The sequence below is a fragment of the Palaemon carinicauda genome, chromosome 5, assembly GCF_036898095.1.
Source record: "Palaemon carinicauda isolate YSFRI2023 chromosome 5, ASM3689809v2, whole genome shotgun sequence".
Lineage (NCBI taxonomy): Eukaryota > Metazoa > Arthropoda > Malacostraca > Decapoda > Palaemonidae > Palaemon > Palaemon carinicauda.
In genome coordinates this window covers 140,390,032-140,412,531 of record NC_090729.1, presented here as the reverse complement: position 1 = coordinate 140,412,531, position 22,500 = coordinate 140,390,032, and the positions used below count along the sequence as shown (strand labels likewise).

General features: G+C 35.7%; 1 protein-coding gene across 2 annotated transcripts in view; it reads left to right on the top strand.

Annotated features, from left to right (window-relative positions):
- Positions 1 to 22,500, top strand: part of LOC137641512 (DNA-binding protein D-ETS-3-like) — a 375,202-nt gene that overhangs the window by 10,179 nt on the left and 342,523 nt on the right. For both annotated transcript variants that reach the window (XM_068374132.1, XM_068374133.1), the window contains exons 2-4: positions 12,512 to 13,016; positions 14,783 to 14,879; positions 16,006 to 16,301. In XM_068374132.1, the coding sequence (XP_068230233.1) occupies positions 12,926 to 13,016; positions 14,783 to 14,879; positions 16,006 to 16,301 (484 nt within the window). In that variant the 5' untranslated portion in view covers positions 12,512 to 12,925. The remainder of the gene's footprint in view (positions 1 to 12,511; positions 13,017 to 14,782; positions 14,880 to 16,005; positions 16,302 to 22,500) is intronic.

Genomic DNA, 22,500 nt, shown 5'->3' with positions numbered 1-22,500 from the left:
TTCCGACTTCTTTTAGAACCACTGGTGACCTTGTGTGTGTGTGTGTGTGAATGTGTGTATTTTCAAAGTCTAAACTTTACATAAAGAAATCTTGTCGAGGGATTGCTGAATAACCGGTTTTCTAATAAGAGGCGAAACTTAGATGGGATTCTACATACAATTCATGTAAGTCAATAAATACAAATACACTTTACATTGCATTTCCTCTCAAATTTTATGTTTTTAGTAAAGATAGATTCCTACTGCTTATCCCTAACCGAAATAAATTGGTAGATAGATAGATCATCATCTCCTCCTAGGCCTATTGACGCAAAGGGCCTCAGTTAGATTTTGCCAGTCATCTCTATCTTGAGCTTTTAAATAAAAACTTTTACAATCATCCTCTCCTACTTCAGGCTTCATAATCCTCAGCCACGTAGGTCTGGGGCTTCCAATTCTTCTAGTGCTTTGTGGAGCCCAGTTGAAAGTTTGGTGAACTAATTTCTCTTGGGGAGTATGAAGAACATGACCAAACCATCTACATCTACCCCTCATCATGATCTCATCTACATATGGCATTCGAGTAATCTCTTTTATAGTTTGATTTCTAATCCTGTCCTGCCATTTAACTCCCAATATTCTTCTGAGGGATTTGTTCTCAAATCTATTAAATCTGTTGAATAATGTTTCATTGTCATACCATGACTCATGTCCATAGAGTAACACCGATCTCACTAAACTGATGTATAGTCTGATTTTCATCTGTAATTTCAGGCGATTTGATTTCCAAATTATATTTAACCTAGCCATTGTGTGATTTCCTTTTTTCAATCTTCCACTCAACTCTAATTCTAAAGACCCTATATTAGAGATTACAGTTCGTAAATATTCAAATGATTCCACCTCATTAATACTTTCTCCCTCCAATGATATTTCATCTTCCATTGCATACTCCGTTCTCATCATCTCTGTCTTTCATCTATTTATCTTGAGTCCACCCTCCTGAGATATTTCATGCTTTCTGAGAAGCAAGCATTGCAAATCCTGTGGTGTCCTGATAATAATGATAGCGTCGTCAGCATACTCTAGGACAGGTAATTTCCTATAACCAGTCCAGTCCAATCATTCTTCACCATCTCCAACTGTTCTATACATTAAAAAAATCTATGAGGAGGATAACCAACATAGGTGACAACACACTCCACTGTTCATTGGAAATTCACTTCATAAGACTACATTAACATTAACTTTTCACAGACTTAATCAAATTTACATATTTAGGAGGAACTCTATAATAACCCAAGACTCTCCACAAAATTGGCCGGTGCACACTATCAAAGGCTTTTTCATAGTCCACAAATGCCATCTTGAGTGGATTCCTATATTCTACTCATTGCTGTACAACATGTCTTAAAATGAATATTCGGTCAGTGCAATTTCTACCTTTTCCAAATGCCGCTTGTTCATCTCTCAGCTTTTATTATGTAATACCATAATTTGATAGATAGTTCAGTAGAAAGAAATGGAATAGCAAAAGGTGTTTGCGTCAATAAAGAGTGTACTGTATGAGCATAGGTACCGAGATTAGAATTGAGAATCTGGATTCCTTCGTCAGAGACAAGAAGGTGGCAACCCCTATACAGAATCCAAAAAATGACTCCTCAAGATCGAAATCTTTTAATGTTATACGATATCATGTTTTTAGATTCAAAGCAGCCTTTGATCTATTTTTAGATGACCAGTAACGCCAACGCATCATATTCATTATTGCGACACATGAGGATATATTGTGAATGTAGATTTCTCTGAAGATCTGCCCCATATCCTAAACAGTTAATCACGTGTTGTACCTGAGACTTTGAGATACTGCCAGTCGAGGTCCTTTTTCTCTTTTTTCCATGGACCCGACGCGTTCAATAAATGCGTAACATTAGTGTCATATGTTTGATGGGAAGGTTCGGCTGTGAGCCAGAAAACTCTACGGAAAGCTGGGAAGGGAAGACCTTGACGACCTCTTTTGGTTGTTAGTTTGTTTTCCATTTTCGAATGAATTCTTTTATAATTAGCTAAAAACTTTGATTTGGCATTAAGAGATATGAAAGGTCTATCAAAATAAAGCCGTATTTGGAGAAAACCCTTGTTTTCCGGTACAGCTCCGGATGTAAATACAATAATATTAAAGGAAACTTATATAGCTCCAGATCTATCAGAGAATTATCGAAGGAGGAACAAGGAAATTAACAATTAAGTCTTTAGCACTGTCGTAAGAAGAAATATTATAACACAGAAGTCTTACAGAAATAAAGAGTATCTAATGGACAATTCACTTTTCATGCACAAACTTGCTATATCATATGTATCAAGTCAAAAGAGCTTTAACTTTCTTAGTAAGCTTCCGCTGAAAAGAATCTATTCGAGAAAAAAAACCTAAAAAGAGGAGAGGAGTCTAGATAAAAGTGGTTTAATGGAAACGTTCCTAACTGGCATTCCGTATAGGTAGTGAATTGAGCCACGCTCACGCCACTTCATTTTCAGTAGTATCTGCTACTTGGAGGAATAATTTTTCTCCGAGGTCTGCTACCTCCCCATTATATGATCCTCAATATCTATATGCTGAGCTATGACAGCCATTGCCTGATCCTCCCTGGTCCTAGCGCGGGTAGTGAGTAGCTTGGCTGCTATTATGCATATGTGGCTAGTTTCTATAAAAATTAAATATCTTGCCCCTTGCCTCTCCCGCTCATTTTCGCCTCTGTACCTTTAAACTGTCAAAATAGATATATAAAGTAAAGAAGACATGGAGTTAAATTTTATATTACAACAATGAAATTGAGCTTGTAAGTGACCTTTGTCAAGGAAATCATTCCTAATGCTGCTGAGAGAATGATTAATTGCTATTCTAAAAATGATATCGATGGACAGTGCAAAGGCTATAGCACGCACCAAACGCCTAAGATAATGTAATCATAAGGTAATAGTGTCAATATTTCATTATGAAAATGTTTGCCACATTATCTCATTGGCGAACTTTATCGGTATAGTTCAACACTTCAAGCAAAAATTTTCCACTAATATTCGAATATACTGATCATTTTTAGCCCACTTTTTAAAGACCGTAGCTCTTAACTTTATTTCTAACCAAGTTTTATTTTTGCGTAAACCTACAGAACTCTATTTTCCCATGTCAACTTCATCTCTAAAGATGTACATAAGCTACATGTAATACACAAAGTACTTGGTATCTGGTCTTTATTTTCTTTTATTCTCTGAGAAGAATTTCTTCTTGCCCATAAACCACGTTCAGTTTTGTGATTCAATAGTTACGTACTCTTTTAACTGGCTATCGGAAGAGAAAAAATTCTACAGATGTGTACGTGATGTGTAGATATTTGCGAGTGGTTATATGATAGTAATTTAGGCTACCTATAGATGCGGGTGAATAACAACTTTTAGGAAATGAAAAATGTTCGTAAGCGTAATTTGACCCTAAAAATTTTATAGTGACTCCTGATTTGACACAAATATCACACCTGACGGGGTTAAGTGGAACTTTTACTAAATTCTGAATCTTCTAATTTTTGTTTTGTGAATATGAACGCAAGGATGTAAAGGATGTGGTGTATAAAACAACAGTAAGAGCCTCTCTAGTATTAGTATGAAAAATTCTCACGACACTTAGCACCCTGCATCACTTCCTTCCAACTGTTAAGCAACATCCACGACAAACTTGACGATGAAATAAGTCCCAACTTGGTTAAGCCTTTTTTTCTAATTAACTATAGGGTTCTTATTAGCAAACATTGTGGTTAAATAACATTGTAGTTAAATAATAGACCGCATGGCCTTTTCAAATGACTGGGTACTTAGACTTCTTACTAATGCATTTTTTTGTGGTGGCCTGTTGTTAACATCCTTGACTGGTGATCCCCAGATTAGGGTTCAAGTCCCGCTCAAACTCGTTAGTTTCTTGGGAGGGTTTGGGGGAGCCTATGTTTACCAGGCCCTGCTTGGTCCTAGCTTGAGTGGAAAGGGGGCTTGGCTGCTTATCCTATGTATATATAGTCAGTCTCTGAGGCATTGTACTGCTTGATATGCAATGTCACTAGCCCTTGTCTCTGCCATTCATGAGCAGTCTTTGAACCTTTATACTTAGATACCTTATTTTGTGTTTACTAAGTCAACATCACAGCACCTTGACTATTTGTACCTGTTGACAAGATTATTGGTCAAGAAATAGGATTGTATAGTGGCCGATGCAGTTGATATTACAGTTATTTATTCAGTGAAGTGCATAATTAAGACATTGCTAACTTTAACTGATATGTAAGTGATATGATCAGTGAAGTAAGAGAGTGTATTCTAGTAGTTAATTAAACCTTGCACCAGTTTCACCCTTAACAAATATGTGAAAGGTTACCACTCTGTTCAGTAGGCCTAATAAAAGTTTTCCAATATTCTTATATATTTCATTCTGTCCATTTTTGTTATTCCACACATCCACTTGAACATTTTCATATTTACTGCATCAATATCTTCTGACAGGGGTCACTTGCCTTAGTTAGATAGGCATTGCGCATCACAATGAACTGGCTATTCTTTGATGTATCTAGCTAATGAATCCTCTATGGATTTAGTCAATCATGGAAAGAGAAGAAGACAGAATGGCCCCCAGTCCCGGGCATAGCGGGGTGCTAAGAATCTCCCGGTTTATAAATACTAAAGAAAAATTGAAAATAAGCAATTGGAATGTTAGAACTATGAATCAGGTTAGGAAGGTACAGCAAGTGGAGAGTGAATTTATGAAACACGTTGTAAGGGGATTGGTAAGAAAACTTTAGACCAAGGCAATATATATATCTGCTCAGGAAGATCAGATGGAGTTGGAAGAGAGGGGTAGGAATGATGATGACACCAAGAGCAGAAAAGGCATTAACCGAGTGTAGAGCTGTAAATAGTATATTGTTACTAGCAAAGCTCAAATCAAAATAGTGCAATATGAGTATTATAGTTTGTTCTGCCCCAACAAATAATTCCTGTGAAGAAAGGAAAGATGAATACTATGAAGAACTGCAGAGGATAATAGATAAGATCCCTGAGAGGTATATGAAAATTGTGATTGGCGACTTCAATGCTAAAGTTGGAAGAAATAATCAAGGGATAGAGAATGTGATGGTTGTCGAGAGTCTTGGTGAAGTTGCAAATGAAAATGGAGCACCTTTCATAAGTTTCTGTTCAGCAAACAATATTGTCCTTGGAGGTACTGTTTTTCAACACAAGAACATCCACAAGTATACATGGACTTCACCATGAGGCAATTACAAAAATCAGATAAATCACATTTCCATTAATAAAGAGAGAAGGACGCTGAGGAATGTAAGAACCTATAGAGGTGCAGATATTGGTAGTTATCATCAGTTCCTCATTGGCACACTGAAATCAAAACAGAAAGCTCCCAACAGAAAGATAGATAGAATACCTAGGTTTGATACAACAACTAAGCTTTTAGAAGAAGAACACAGAGAAACATTTGCAATTGAATGTAGGAATTGATTTGCAGTCTTAGAGGCTTTAAGAGACGAAGAACACCCAATTAATGAAGAATGATGTGATATTAAGAACATAAATCATTCAGTTGGTAGTGAAATCTTAGGGCACGCAGTTACAAGGAGAAAGCTATGAATATTAAATGATACTTGGGATACTATAAAAAGGAGACAGACAGAAATTGATTGTTGAAAATTTTCTAGGAAGTTATGAAAATTTTAAGGTAGAGCGTGCTTAGTATTCCAGTATTGACAGTTAGGTCAAAAGAAAATCCAGGAATGACAGGAGAGAATATTTAGACAGTAAAGCAGATGAGGCTGACAAAGCTATGAATTTAGGAAATGGTTATGGTGTAAGAATTGCTCATGGAATTATTAATGAAATCTCTACTGGGGCAAAGAAGAAGAAGCATATACCCATCAAAAAGAGAGATGGCTCTGTAATAGCAACAGAAGATGAAGAAAGACAATGTTGGATGGAACACTTTAGTGAGGTTATGAATAGGAGAAATGAAGGGAATAATTTGATTGATATACATGAAGCGGATGAAGACCTTCATGTACCAATGAATGAATTCAGTGTATTTGAAGTCAAAGCTATACTAAAAAAAAGTAGAGACGGAAAGCCCCTGGATACGATGGAATAACAGCCGAGATAATACAGGGCGAAAATGAAGTGACTCCCAGACTACTTACAAGATTATTTTGTAGAATGTGGCATGACAAGGAAAAACCTGATGAATGGGAGTTAGGAGCGTTGGTAAAAATGGCAAAAAAAGGAGACCTGACTGATTGCAATAATTATAGAGGCATAATGCTCACGTCAGTTTTTATGAAACTATATAGTATGCTTATTCTAAAGAGACTGGAGAGAAAGACTAATGAAAAGCTGAGATATGAACAAGCAGAATTTAGAAAAAGTAGGAGTTGCACTGACCAGATTTTCCTTCAAGACATGTTGTACAACACTGCATAGAATATAGACATCCCCTTTTGGTGGCATTTGTGGACTGGGAAAAAGCTTTTGCTAGTGTGCACCGGCCAATTTTGTGGAGACTCCTACGTTATAATGGAATTCCTTTTAAATAGGTAAATTTGATTAAGTCTGTTCATGAGCCTAACAAGTGCAAAGTTAATGTCAATGAAGTCTTACGAAATGAATTTCCAGTGAACAGCGGAGTACTCCAAGGGAATGTGTTGTCATCTATGTTGTTTATCCTCCTCATAGCTTTTGTAATGCATAGAACAGTCAGAGATGGTGGAGAAGGATTAGACTGGATTGGTGATAGGAATTTAGCAGACTTAGAGTATGCCGATGATCCTGTCCTTATTAGCAAAACACCACAGGATTTGCAATGCTTGCTTACCAGAATGCATGAAATATCACAGGAGGTTGTGCTGAAAATAAATAGAAGAAAGATCGAGAGGATGAGAACGGAGCATGTAATGGAAGATGAAATATCATTGGAAGGAGGAAGGATTAATGAGGTAGAATCATTTAAGTATTTAGGAACTATGATATCCAACACAGGGTCTTTAGAATTAGAGTTTAGTGAAAGATTGAAAAAAAGGAAATTAGGCAATGGCTAGGTTAAGTAAAATTTAGAAATCCAATCGTCTGAAATTACATATAAAAATCAGACTATATATCAGTTTAGTGAGATCGGTGTTACTCTTTTGACATGAGTCATGGTATGACAATAAAACAATCTCTAATAGATTTAGTAGATTTGAGAACAAAGCCCTCAGAGGATATTGGGAGTTAAATGGCAGGACAGTATTAGAAATGAAGCCATAAGAGAGATTACTCGAACATCATATGTGGACGAGATCACGATGAGGGGTAGATGGAGACTGTTTGGACACGCTTTCGCACTCACCAAGAGAGATTAGAACACCAAACGTTCAGCTGGGCTCCACAAGCCACTAGAAGAGTTGGAAGACCCAGGCCTACACAGCTGAGGTCTATGAAGCGTGAAGTAGAATATGAATGGAGAAATATTGAATTAAATGCTCAAGGCAGAGACGTTTGGCGAAATCTAACCGAGGCTTTTTGCGTCAATTGGTGTAGAAAGAGATGATGAGGATGATGATTTCTTCTCTTACACTATCTTTACCGTCCATGTTTCTGCTCCAAATATTAAAACTGGTCTTACTACTCTCGTATACACTCTGTCTTTAAACTTTACATTGATTCTGCAGTTGCAAATGCCTGCTGATATTTTTCTCCAGTTTTTCCATCCAGACTGGTCTGTGTTATTTCTACATCCAAATTTGCATCATCAGCTACTTTTGAGCCCAGACACCTTAATTTTTTATGAGGTTCAATCTTGCCCCTTCTATAATAATCTCCAAGTCTTAAATTTTATTAAAACTGGGGCATTCAGTCTTCTTTCTACTGACCTTTAATCCTTTGTCCCCCAGTACCTTCCTCAATTGCTCTAGATTTGACTTTACTACCCCTCTGTTAAGAATGCATATCATGATGTTATCAGCTAACAACATGCACTAGGGTATTGATCTTTTATTCCTTGATATAGAATATCCATAATCATGCCAAAAAGACATGGCTTTAAAGCAGATTCCCGATGTAAACCAATGCTTACAAATAAGCATTCGGTTAACCTACCCTTCTTCTAGCCTGCGATTGTGCTCCATCATACATATCTTGGACCAACCTCATATATTTCTCAAGTGTTCCCTTTATTCAAAAGACACCTCCAAACCTCCTGTCGTGGGACTCTATGGTATGCCTTTCGCAGATCTATAAATACTATCTACAGTCTTTTCTGCCTTTCTCGGTGTTCTTTCATCATCTGTTGGAGGGCAAGGACTGCGTCTGTTGTTCTTCTTGGCATAACACCAAAATGTTTCTACCTTTAGATGTTTTTTCCTTAATTCTTTGATGCATTATCCTTTCACAGACTTGTATGTGACACATTAACTTTATTCCTCAGTAACTTGCACAATCCCCAATGTCACCCTTCTCTTTATAGATAGGCACATTTCAGTCAAATTCCATAACACTTACCTTTAATCTTGTTTATATATATTCCGTCTGAGTGTTCTGTATTGCTTTATTACTGTACTTTTACCAGAGCTGCAAACCCAAAATTCCTGTAATGGTTAAGTGTTAAACTTGTTCTCCATATTCTAGTTGCGAAGAAAAGTGTGAAAATGGACCTTTCTTCCTTTATTTCCTATTTAGTTTAATTAATCCTAGAATAATTAATCTATTAGAAACATAGGAGTAATGATCAAAGGTTGTCATTACTAACTAAAGTGAGAACTCAGTAGTTAGCTGTATGAGAGAGAGGGGAGGACAGAGTAAGTGGCTCGATACAAACATTTTAAATAAGTGATCACTTTAAGAGCATTTCTTCTTCATCCTTCCTTAACAATCTTTGGCTCTTATATTTCTTTAATTTGACGTATATTGCGGGCGTACACTCAGAGATCAGAGGTGGCGTTCTGTCTCTTAGGTAAAAAACCTCAGGGGTTATTTTCTTTCTATGGTAATAACATCTAGTGGATCATTTTCTAAGAGGCAGAGCTATAGGATATCCTTTCCTGTGCCTGTAATTCCAACTGCATCACGAAGATCATAATATAATGACAAAGTTTCTATAAATATAAAAAGACAAATAACATTTAAAACGAACTTTTTAAGGTGGTGGGATTCTAGATATCATCAAAATGCAACAATGGCTTCATTAAGAAAAAATACGAGATATTTTCGTATTTAAGGTTTTTATTTGTTTTACATAAAGATACTCATTACGTTTCCAAATCTCGAATCGACTACCTTTTTAAGATTAGTGGCGGTCAAATTTTGGTGCCCACAATTAGTCATGCTTCATGAAAGATTTCTTAGTTCATACTCTTGACTTTCTCAAGACCTCGGTTCTTATGAACCTTTAAGCACTTTTTCGTTCTTCGCTAACCTAAACTTTCAAGGTTTCCCATAAGGGCCAGAGGCAAATACAGGTCAGTGTGTTATTGCAGTGTCCGAGCGATCGAACAAATACACATGGTCACCCCTTAAGCTTCCTCACATACCTAGCTAGAAATAAAATGGACTAGGCAAAGGCTGTTGAAGCCTCAGCAGGTAGAGCTATGGGTCCTAGGGACAGTGGGGTTGGGATTATACTCCTGAAAATTACCAAGCCATATTTAAAGGTTTAAAGGCCACTCATAAATGGCAGAGGCAAGGTACAGTGACAATGTCCTAGCCAACAGGACTATGCCTGAGCGACTGATCTTATATACATACGATCAGCGCCCATGACCCCTCTCCACTAAAGCTAGGACCAGGGAGGGCCAGATGATGGCTGCTGGTGACTCAGCAGGTAGACTTGTAAGCTCCCTCAAACACCCCATCGTAAACTCACAAGGATGGTGGGGTTGCAAGCGCTACAAGAAACTATCAAGCTTAAGCTGGTCTCGAACCCCAGTCCAGCTGATCACAAGGTAGGGAATTTTTCAATAGGCGGGTCTTGAACTCAAGATTGCAGAATGCGTGTCACCCAAGACTCCTATACTGTATGGCTCTATATGTTTATATTATCTTTATTGTTGACACTACTCTATATCCCGGTTCCTCTATGTTTACAGTTGAGTTATGTTATCATTCGTCCCTTTCCTTCCTTTGTTCGCCTTTATGGTTCGCTCGTTGTGTCCAATACAATTTGAAATTGATTGATCTCATTTTCTTTAAGAATAATTTCGCTCTTCGCTTTCTGTTTCTTCATATAATTGCACTTTTTGAAGATCTCGAAGTGATTTCACATTTAAATACGTGAAACTTCCATACATAATCTACATTGAAATTACTCTTCTTGTATTATCGTTTTCTCCTTACTTGATATGAATACACCGTTATTATTATTATTATTATTATTATTATTATTATCAATTCAATTATAGCAAATTAGAAACTTTATCTTAGAAGCTCCTGTTGATCCTCAAAGGCAATCTGACGATTTCTTCATTAAATGTTTCATTAATGTTGCCATTCCTTAGTTACTTATATATACATACATACATACATATATATATATATATATATATATATAGAGAGAGAGAGAGAGAGAGAGAGAGAGAGAGAGAGAGAGAGAGAGAGAGAGAGAGAGTAGAAGAGTTGTGTGTATTTCTTCTTTAGAGCTTTTCTACCCCTTCCCTGCGTTCTCCCCATTCATTTGGGTACATTGAATTTTTTTTTCCTTCTCCAACGGTGACACCATTTACTCCGTTTGATTGATTCTATGCAATTTTGCGTCTTGAATGGAGGGAGCATAATGCTTGATAGCGTCTCCCCATTTCCACTGGCGCCAGATCATTGTTGATCTGATAGGTTGATGTCATCATAATTGACATATATTGGTGTTCTCATTACTGATAATTCTGTACGAACTATTTTGGATTCACGCTCATCTTCACTGGCAGCGTATTCAAAATATTGATCGTTTTATGTCATGCAAGCATATAGCATTTGTCTTCGGAGAGCACCTCTACCTTATCTGAACTCTGAAAGTGTACCTTGTATATTAATCTTCAAGTCGGGGAGATTTTCTTCCCATTGTTGATTGGCGAAGAATATATGACGAATTTTGGTGTGACCGATGATTGGTCTGCGTCCGGTGTGGGCGGAGCTAACCGGAACTCTACTCCGCCCAAACCTCCGCCTACTCATCGCTCAGGGACCTGGCATTATTTACAGATATTCTTATTTGATGATATTTTCTGTCGAAAGAACTGAGTTTGTTCTAGCTAAAGTTAGCATTGTGTGAAATACTGTTTCACGAGATTGCATCGTGCAGAAATGAATTTAAATCATGCACAAGAAATGTATGACAGGACTTTAGTCAGTGTGACTGGACCTGAACATGAGGTATTTTACACTAAAATAGTAAATGTATGGAAAATTACGTTATGGGAAAGGACCTGACTTTGGGAAAACCAAGGGAGCCATAATGTATCAGAGAGACAGCAATTCAGATAGGTTTTGCGCTCTTTGTTATGTTATGAAGAATGGGGAAGTGAGTGCTGAGGTACTGTGATTTAAAACAACTTATAGGGAAAAGAAATATCAGATAAACATTTATAAGTGGTTGCTCTCTCTCTCTCTCTCTCTCTCTCTCTCTCTCTCTCTCTCTCTCTCTCTCTCTCTCTCTCTCTCTCATTGTGAGTGAAAGACAAAAAAGATATTTGTCAAATTCTTTCAGATTCTGCAGATGTAGTTCTGTTGAAAATTGTGTGCTGTAGTGCAAATAAACCTCTCTGTTTGTGTATGTGTGCTTAAATTATTATAAATTATTATAATGAGCTAGCGTGCTTTTTTTTTTTTTTTTTTTGTCTTTTTGCAAAGAAGCCTGGGAATATAAGAATGAACGCTAAGCTATTAATAGAGAATGAAAAGTACAGACACAACTATATTTGCTGTCAATTTCATTACAATCAAACCTCACAACCAATACATTAAATGTTGCCCTGGGAACAGTTGAGAACATCGAGAGAGAGAGAGAGAGAGAGAGAGAGAGAGAGAGAGAGAGAGAGAGAGAGAGAGAGAGAGAGAGAGGCTTAATCACGCGATCCCACCATTAGTGAGAAGCACTGATCACAAACCCCCAGTTTCCCAATCCCTCATTCAACCAGATTATGATTTTCTTTTCTTCCTGAGAATTTAATATCGTTATTCATTTATTGCTTCATCCTCTTGTCTGTTAAATGGATTCATCTACACCAATGGCCAACCTTCTACTTTTATCTTATTTAGTTCCGCATCCAATCGAATGTAACTTATGAGTATTTAAAGGCAAGATTTGTCTATTAACCTTGCTTGTTTTTTAACCTTTTCTTTACGCCTTTCTCTCCATTTATTCATCTAGATTTATTGTGTCCATTTCTCTACCTCCATCTATTCCTTGCTAGTTAATTCGAAACAAAAATGATTTTAATACTGTTCTCATGTAAATCCCTGTGTGTTTCAGTTTTTGGTTCTTCTCCTCATTGGAAGGACTCCCATCGTTGGAGAAACATTTCGAAATCTTTCATAGTAATCAACTAAATCAACACATCATTGGCACATTCTCTATGCTGGAGGCATTGCAGTGCACATGTGGACGTTGACCCAAAAGTGAACATTGTGGGCGCAGAACAGCTGAAGAAGCAAGAAGCAAGCGCTGTCCTTCAAGGGCGTGACTGCAAGACAAGGAAGCGAACATAATTCAAAACCATTGATAGTGCTTGAGGACACTAGGAGAGTGAAACGAAGGTTCAGACGAAACAATTTCATTTTCATGTGGATACGAGATCAAAGACGTATTACTTGGGCGTAGATAAATACGCCTGGAAGTCGAGAGGAATACATAAGAGTTTGATGGTGGCCATCAGAGCGTTTCGTCATGTATGAGGGACCGGCCGCTTGCACCTACCAGAATCCGCTGGACTTGAAGAGGGGCCTTCTCTCACACAACCTGCAAAATAAAGCTCAGGGTAGGATATAAAGTTCTAAACATGTCCCCTTCCCTATTTCTTATTTATGTCTGTTCTTTTTACCGTCCTATGTATTTTCTCTTCCTTTCGAAACGAGTTTTCCAAATAACAAAGAACGACTTAATTTATTACTGCATACATCTTCTTGACATTTAATCCATGCTCAGAGCTTTTGTGCTATAAATCTTTCACTCTTTACGCACCTTCATAGCTCGCACAGAAATCTGAACGGTCAAAGTTAATCAATGGTCTTTCTTGCTTCTTATCCAGCTAAAGTTAAAGTTGTCAAGCTTCAGTTCTAAATTCATCTAAATAGATGCTACATCAGAACATCAGCCAGGCAACCCCCCTAGCAACCCCCCCCCCCTCCCCACCCCCACCTCGGTGCCCAACCATAGCACTAACCTATCAAGTTAATGGCTTAATCTCACGGGCTAAAAGCTGGACTCAATCTGTCGTCCAAATGAATGCAATGCCAGCGCATAACTACTATACCGACTAACATCTAACAAGTTCCAGCATTTATGAAACAAATATTTCCATAATCTTTCGTGCAATATTCATTGTTCTGATGTCTGAATTTTTTTTCATTTTCTCTTTTCTTTTTTTTTTTTTTGCTCACATAGACTTGAGTGGATTCTTTTATATTCCTTGTGTATTTGTATTGCCTGCAGCTTTCAACTGGCCAGACAGTAGAACAATGGATCCCTCTCTCTGGTTACGGCTCATTTCATCTTTGTCAACATATACACAGAATAGTCTGGCCTATTTTTTATATGTTCTCCTTTCCTAATACACCTGGCGACACTGGAATTACCAAACAATTCTTCTTCTCTCTAGAAGTTAACTACTGCATTGTAATTGTTCTGTGGTTACTTTCCTCTTAGTACGGGTAGAAGACACTCTTTAGCAAACAACTCTTCTAGGAGAAGGACACTCCAAAATTAAACCATTGTTCTCTAGTCTTGGGTAGTGCCATAGCCTCTGTACCATGGTCTTCCACTGTCTTGGGTTAGAGATCTCTTGCTTGAAGGTACACTTGGGCACACTATTCTGTCTTGTTTCTCTTCCTCTTGTTATTTTGAAGTTTTTATAGTTTATATATGAAAGATTTATTTTAATGTTATTATTGTTATTAAATTTCTCTAGTAGTTCATTTCCTTATTTCCTTTCCTCACTGGGCTATTTTCCCTATTGGAGCCTTTGGGCTTATCGCATATTGCTTATCCAACTAGGTTTGTAGCTTGGTATTTAATAATAATAATAATAATAATAATAATAATGATAATAATAATAATAATAATAATAATAATAATGTGGAAAATTGCTTTTTAATCTAAACATTCACGTGTCCAAAAATCCTTGGGTAATAATTTCACCTGACATGGGCTATGCTTGATAATCGTTAACTTTGAACATTTTCTATGGGTTACGATCAATGATCTTAGAATGCAGCCGGAATAGGCAAATGTTTTATTTTTCTTCACAGTTCCGTCCCTAAAAAAATTTTCCTTCCAGTTGTCTTTAATCATATGTTCCTATTTCACCTTTCAATGATAAAGATCTTTCAACTCAAAGGATATACATCTTATCTCATAATCTCTGGTCTAATCTTTTATCCTATTTTATTTTGAGCAGTTTATCAAGTATATATTGTACTCAACCTACAACCACTGAATGTGAACATATCATTCACAGTGTTGTGGGATAAAGCATCTATTTTGAGGAAAACATTCTAAAATAAAATAAACTTTTTTTTCCTTCAGGGTTAGCACTTGGAACTGGATCAACCATGATGACGTCACCGCTTAATATCAAAAGTGAAGAAATGATGACCCCTGATTGGTCGACTTGCACTTATAGGTGGGATTTACTTTCTTTCATAGTGGTTTTAAATGGATAAGTACGAAAACAACTTATACACACACACATATATACATATACATATACATATATATATATATATTTATATATATATATATATATATATATATATATATATATATGTATATATGTATATATATGTGTGTATATATATATATATATATATATATATATATAGATATATGGGTATATATGTATGTGTATATATATATATATATATATATATATATATATATATACTGTATATATATATATATATATATATATATATATATATATATATATATATATATATATGTGTGTGTGTGTGTATACATACATATATACATATATATATATATATATGTATATATATATATATATATATATATATATATATATGTGTGTGTGTGTGTGTGCTTTTGTGTATATATATATATATATATATATATATATATATATATGCATACGTATATACATATATAGGTATATATGTATATATATACACATAGTGTATATATATATATATATATATATATATATATATATACACATAGTATATATATATATATATATATATACATATGAATACATATTCATATACATACATATATATATATATATATATATATATATATTTATATGCATATATATATATATATATATATATATATATATATATATATATATATAAACTATTTCAGTAAGTGGTAAAAGGGTAACTCTGACCAATAATGCACCAAGAAATGTGATCTGTAGATTATGGTTTAGAGCATTGTATAAGGGTAAATGTGAACAAGTCCTGAATTTTCTTCAAGAGTCACTTCGTTTTAAATATTTAATTTTACATGTAACCCTTATCTCATCATTTATCTTATTCTAAACGTCATAAAGAGAAAGCGCTGCAGATTTTGAATTTATTTCCTCCATTGCCTTCTTATACGCATGATGAAGGTCTGGTAACAAAATCTAAATTTGTATTGTTTTCGTGATTTACCCTACTTCACTATAAAGGATTTTCACCCAAATATTTTCCTATCAACAAATAACCGGAGTTTTTGTGGTTTGATGTTCGTTGTAATTATGATGATAAAGCTACAAGTACCTTGAACTAATTTGCTTTCAGGTTTCCTGGTCTGAGCTGTGCCTCGGGAGGCATGGACCCACTGAAGGCGGTAACGAGCATGGGTATGGGCATGGGAGGTGGGCGAGGGGAGGACACCAAAGTAGGCGGATATACCTCCACTCTCCTACCACACCTACGCCCGCATTCGGACGCCCACACCACCCATCTCAGGACACATGCCGATGCCCCTACGAGTGACCATGTGACCACGACCACCAGCAACAGCAACGTCTCCCTTCCGTCAGCCACTTCCACGCCAGACGGCCGAGACACACCGCATGATCACAAAGTTCCTGGTGAGTTGTTTACTTTACCCAATTTTATCCTTGAGCGTTGGCCTTTCAATAAGGCATTAGCGTATTATCACTTTAAATTTTTGTATCAATTCCTAACTGTAAAGACAGGATATCTAAGACGAAATATGCCACGAATAATGTACTGCAAAAGATGCAGTAAAGGAAAGTTTCATCATCATCTCCTCCTAAGCCTATCGACGCAATGGGCCTCGGTTAAATTTCGCCAGTCGTGTCTATCTTAAGCTTTCCAATTGATACTCCTCCATTCATCATATCCTACTTCATACTTCATAGTTCTCAGCCATGTAGGCCAGGGTCTTCCAACACTTCTAGTGCCCTGTGGAGCCCACTGAAGCGATTTGTGAATTAATCTCTCTGGAGGAGTTACTAGAATTCTTTTTGAGTTATTGTGAAACAAAATATTTCCGGGAAAAGAACAATCATTATTCAACCTTATTGGGCTCCTCCACATGATAGATTTACGCACTAATCATAAAGTAAATCCATACTAAATACAAGGATTTGATTAGCAGTGCAACACTTATTTACTTCCTTTTGTGCTAGGGATACACCAAATTATAACATATTTATTATTATTATTATTATTATTATTATTATTATTATTATTATTATTATTATTATTATTATTATTATCATTATCGCTGGATTACTTATTTTTCCTAGCATGATAAACTGGCTCGCTATGTTGAACAGCTTCATTCGATGTTTTCAGAACATGGCATTATGGAGTATCTATGCTTTCCTCTTTTTATGATGCCTACGGCTTCATTTGCTTCTTCTTATCTCAATAACCTTTTCTTAAAAAAACTTGGTCTTACTTAAGGAGAGTTTGTAGGACAATACTCAATCTCGTCATCATGGTTGAATTCACTGTGGGTTTTGATTTGAAATCGTCAATCACACTAGAGAATTAACACATTTCTAGCCTCTATAAACAAAGTTCTTTATCATTGGCGTTATCTTTTCAAATAAAACCTTTATTCCATATCCGCATCCCTTCGTCCAGAGAGCATGCACAGGGCAAGGCTGGGAAATACAGAGCAGACTTCCTCTTAATCCTCAAAGGGAAAGGTTTATGTAATAACAAAATATTTCAATGTCATAAAGATTTAGCCTAAACTACTTTGTAAGACCCAAAATATTGATAATATTATATTTAATTGCCTCAAACACATAAAAAGGAGTGACCCTGTGTTAATATACTGTATATATATATATATATATATATATATATATATATATATATATATATATATATATATATGTATATAAATATATATATATATATATATATATATATATATATATATGTGTGTATATATATATACATTCATATATGTATACATATGTATATATATACATTTATTTGTATATATAGGCCTATATATATCCATAAATATTTATATATACAGATATAAAGCATTGATAAATTTATATATACAGTTTATATATATATATATATATATATATATATATATATATATATATATATATATATATATATGCATATTTATATATATGTATGTATATATATATATATATAAATATATATACATATATATATATATATATATATATATATATATATATATATATATATGTATATATACACACATATACATATATATATATATATATATATATATATATGTATATATATATATATATATATATATATATATATATATATATATATATATATATATATATCATCTCCTCTTATGCCTATTGACGTAAAGGGCCTCGGTTAGATTTCACCAGTCGTGTCTATCTTGAGCTTTTAAATCAATACTTTGCCATTCATCATCTCCAACTTCACGCTTCATAGTCCTCAGCCATGTAGGCCTGGGTCTTCCAACTCTCCTAGTGTCTTGTGGAGCTCAGTTGAAAGTTTGGTGAACTAATCTCTCTTGGGAAGCGCGAAGAGCATGCCCAAACCATCTCCTTCTACACCTTATCATGAACCCATCCACATATGGCACTCAAGTAACCTCTTTCATAGTTTCATTTCTAATCCTGTCTCACCATTTAACTCTCAATATTCTTCTGGGGGCTTTGTTTGCAAATCTACAAACGATGATCTTACTAAACTGATATATAGCTTGATTTTGATATGTAATTTCAGGCGATTTGGTTTCCAAATTTTACTTAACCTAGCCATTTTCTGATTTACTTTTTTTCAGTCTTTCAGTAAACTCCATTTCTAACGACCCTGTATTAGAGATCATAATTCCTAAATATTTAAGTGATTCCACCTTATTAATCCTTTTTCCTTCCAATGATAATTCATCTTCATTGCATATTCTGTTCCCATCATCTCTGGCTTTCATCTATTTATCTTGAGCCCAAAATCATATGATATTTGATGCATTCTGGTAAGCAAGCTTTGCAAGTCCTGTGGTGTTTAGCTAATAAGGACAGTGGCATCAGCATACTCTAGGTGAACTAATTTCCTGTTACCAATCCAGTCCAATCCTTATCCATATGTATATACATAAGTATGTCCTAACCCCAACGCAATGAAACTCAAAGTAACCTATGCAAATAGTGAGAGAACCCCATAAAAGGTGACATCCATCGGAGACTTCGGAAACAAGGGATAAAGTGGGGCCATGTGATTGGGTTTTGACAGACCGTAGATTAGGTGGTCTTACTCAACCTTCTTCCTGACAGGTCGATCTTACAATAAAGAAAAGAAAAAAAAAAACAGAAAAAAGGGGGATGGCGTTGGGGGTGGGGGGGGTGGGGGAGATGTAGTTCATCACCTATTCGTTGCCTACCAATTTGAAAATTCTTGTTATAGTGTAGAGTTTAAGAAAAGAGTTCTATTTCAGATATATTGTCAATAGGTTCTTACTCTCTACTCTGAAATGAAAGTATGTTTTCATATATTTGGCACTTTCATTTATTCTTTTTTCAGTTATTGTTACAAGGTATGATCAGCCCGTTTTCTTTTATTTAGCCTATTTTGCAATGTATTCCATGATAACGATGATTTTATTTCTTAGTCAAAAGAATATTTTGTCGTCTGCAATTATTATCGTTGATAAAAAACGTCAGCTCAAAATTTTTTAATGGTCTGATATAGGGTGTGAGTAATCTTTACTTCATGTGAAATGTGTTATGTCCCCGTAATACGGTTTCAACCGTCCTCTACATTTCTGTATCTTTTTTGCAACCAAATACTTCTTTTGAAATGCTTCGTGTTTTATCTTCCTTGTTCACGTCACTGATGTGGTGTCCCATAGATCCCCACCTAATAATCTACACCGCGCACAGATGAATAAGCGACAGATATCTAACCCGTAATCAGACACCCCGAGTAACCCGATCTTCCAGTTTTGTAAAATCCATTACAATTTTCATTGATGCATCTTTCGCTCAGTGTGTAAGTGGCTACAAGGGCGACAAGGATGCGAAAAGCCATCGCTGTGAAAAAGTACAGCACTGATTGCTGGCGCGCTCGGGCTATCAATCCATGTTAGGGGAGAGATCGGCTGATTTACACTCGCTCCATCACTTCGCGGCCATCTAATTTCATTGTGAAATAAGAGATATCTATTTTCATATTTAAGTAGGTAAACGTTAAGCTGTTTATCTTTATAGGGCTTACTGAATGCTGTAACAAGATTTAAGACGGTATGTATGGCACGAATTTCCGAATACTAAAGGAGTCGCGAAATTTATGCCCGACTAAATTACATTGGTTGGAGCATTATGGCGGACTCGTGTCTACAATGGATTTACTCTGGATTACGGGACCACTGGCGTCTCGACCTTTGCTTTACCGGTTTAGGATAAGTAACTTGTGTGTGCATAGATGTTTTAGTAAAACCATATTATAATATAATGGTTTTCATATTTATACTTACGTTTGCAACACTTTGTAATATTCTTTGGTCAATTATTTTTGTTTTCTTTATTTCAAATATTGGAAATCTGAGGAAATGCACCAAAGGAAGCTTACTAATACCAAGAATAGATTAAGAGAAGGTCGGTGAAGAACAAAGCGACGGAGAGAATCTCATTAGGGTTCACATGACACACCGAGAGGATACGAAAAGGCTGAGATTAGTCTTAAACGCCGCCTCATTGGTTGTCATCGAAGCCTAAGCCAGGGCCTTTACCGGAACGGCGTATCAGCGACAAGATCAGAAGGGGCGGAGGGGATGATGTTGGGATGAGGGGAGATGGCTGGAGGAAGGGGAGGAAAGAACATGTAAAGGGGGAAAAGAGTCACCCTTGGGGCTATGATAATAGAATAACATTCAGGGAAGACCCTTAACTGCTGGTTGGTCAATTACCAACTACCCAATTACCTCGTTATCGATGAACAAATAACGGGGCGTGATGATGGTTATTGATTGACAGGTTAACACGATGATGGGGTTTGCGGTCAGCGCAGTTTAAACATTCACTCTTTTCAAGAGACCAGACCACCGCTCCCTAAGCGTCATTTTCGTAAGTAAAAGCCAGTGGAAGTCGACCTCTTTGCTCTCTCAATACATACATACATACATACATACATACACTATGTTTACTCATACATACTCGCACATACTTTGTATTCAAACATCGAGTGTAATTGTGATTTGAACATGCGCACAAACACACACACACATAATATATCCATGTGTATTCAGATACCGCATTTCCATAGACCTTCGTACAGAGTGCATGGTAGAAGTCATAGATAATGTTAAGTGGAATTTAACCCGAGTTTATACCAAAAGAAAATTGAGAATGGATAAGGGAAATTAATGCTCAAAGTTCTCTTTGGCTGGTCTCCATAAATTAACAAGAACATTATCTAAGACCTAAGTTTTGATCAAGTGGGAAACAGTCTTGGCTATATATTTTAAAATCTGTAGAGCCCAGATTCCTTCATGATATTAATATGCTGCATAGTTGGTGTGAATTTCCTGTTAAAAATCTATTTTCCATTCGTCAGATTTGTGGTAAATTATATGTTTAAGCAACGTAATGAGTAATTGCTACGTGTCAGTAGTCAGTCACACTAAAGATGCGCATGTTACTGTTACAGTGTCACACTTGCTTTGGAGGTGAAGCAATGTACTGAAGGGTTTTGCCGGTGTTTCTCTTTTCCCGATTATTGGAAATTGAATTTAATTTTGCCAGGAACTTCATTGTTCGTATTTACACGACAATTTCTTCTTCTTTTTGAGATGTCATTTGGTTACAACGTTGGCATTATTAATTGATGTGCTATAATAGAATAGATAGGAAAAATTAAAGGAAAAATTAACTTTTTACTTCTATGTGAGTATATTATAAAAAAAAAAAAAAAGGTTGCTATTCTTGTCATTTAGGAAAATACAAGAAAAAATGTAAAAAAAAAAAAAAGTCTAAGAGGCCGTAAGAAACGACATATGGAACTGTCTGACTAGACATACATAATACCATGTTTAATCTGAAATTCATTACTTATCAAATAAAAGCCTACAAAGAATAGAAGCAAGAACAAACTATCCTGTTATTCTCTGGGAGTAATAGTAGCTATTAACTTTTGAAAACTAATGAAAAATAATGATATGAATCTTAGTTCTTTATCTCATGTATTCAGATGAGCTGTTATCTGACATTGGAAAAATATTCCTTCTAGAGAGATAATGATTCAAAGGAAAAGTTAAAGATTATGATCCTTGAAATAGAGAGTACAAAAAGGATACATGAAGCAAGAGGAAATCTCATTCTGTGTTCGTGGATTTATTATTTAAGATAGATGGTCTTAATTGAAAATGCGTAGTTAAGAAGCTGAGCTGATTGATGCCGGAGTAGTAGATAGAACAATGCACGTGTATCTAGTACTGTATTCCTTAACATCTATAGCCAAAGAAAGTAACAGAGATATTGTTCGGTAGAAACACTGGCTTTCAAAGAAATTTATGGTAGGAGTTGGACTTATGTAAAATCCCGCAGACAGGAAACTGCCTGGTTTAGTACAGAAGATATGGCGTGAACGAAAATGTGGTGCGCAGCTTCACTTCAGAATAGAGTAATGAGAGAGGTTAGGGAAAGAATGAAAGTCGTAGGTGTGGTTTTGACAGATTAACATGTGATGGTGCTAATAAAAGAGGGAATAATTGAGCTTGTAGAGGATGGTGAATATGTTTGAAGAGTATTTGTTAGAGAAAGTGAAAAGTGAATACCCAAAATA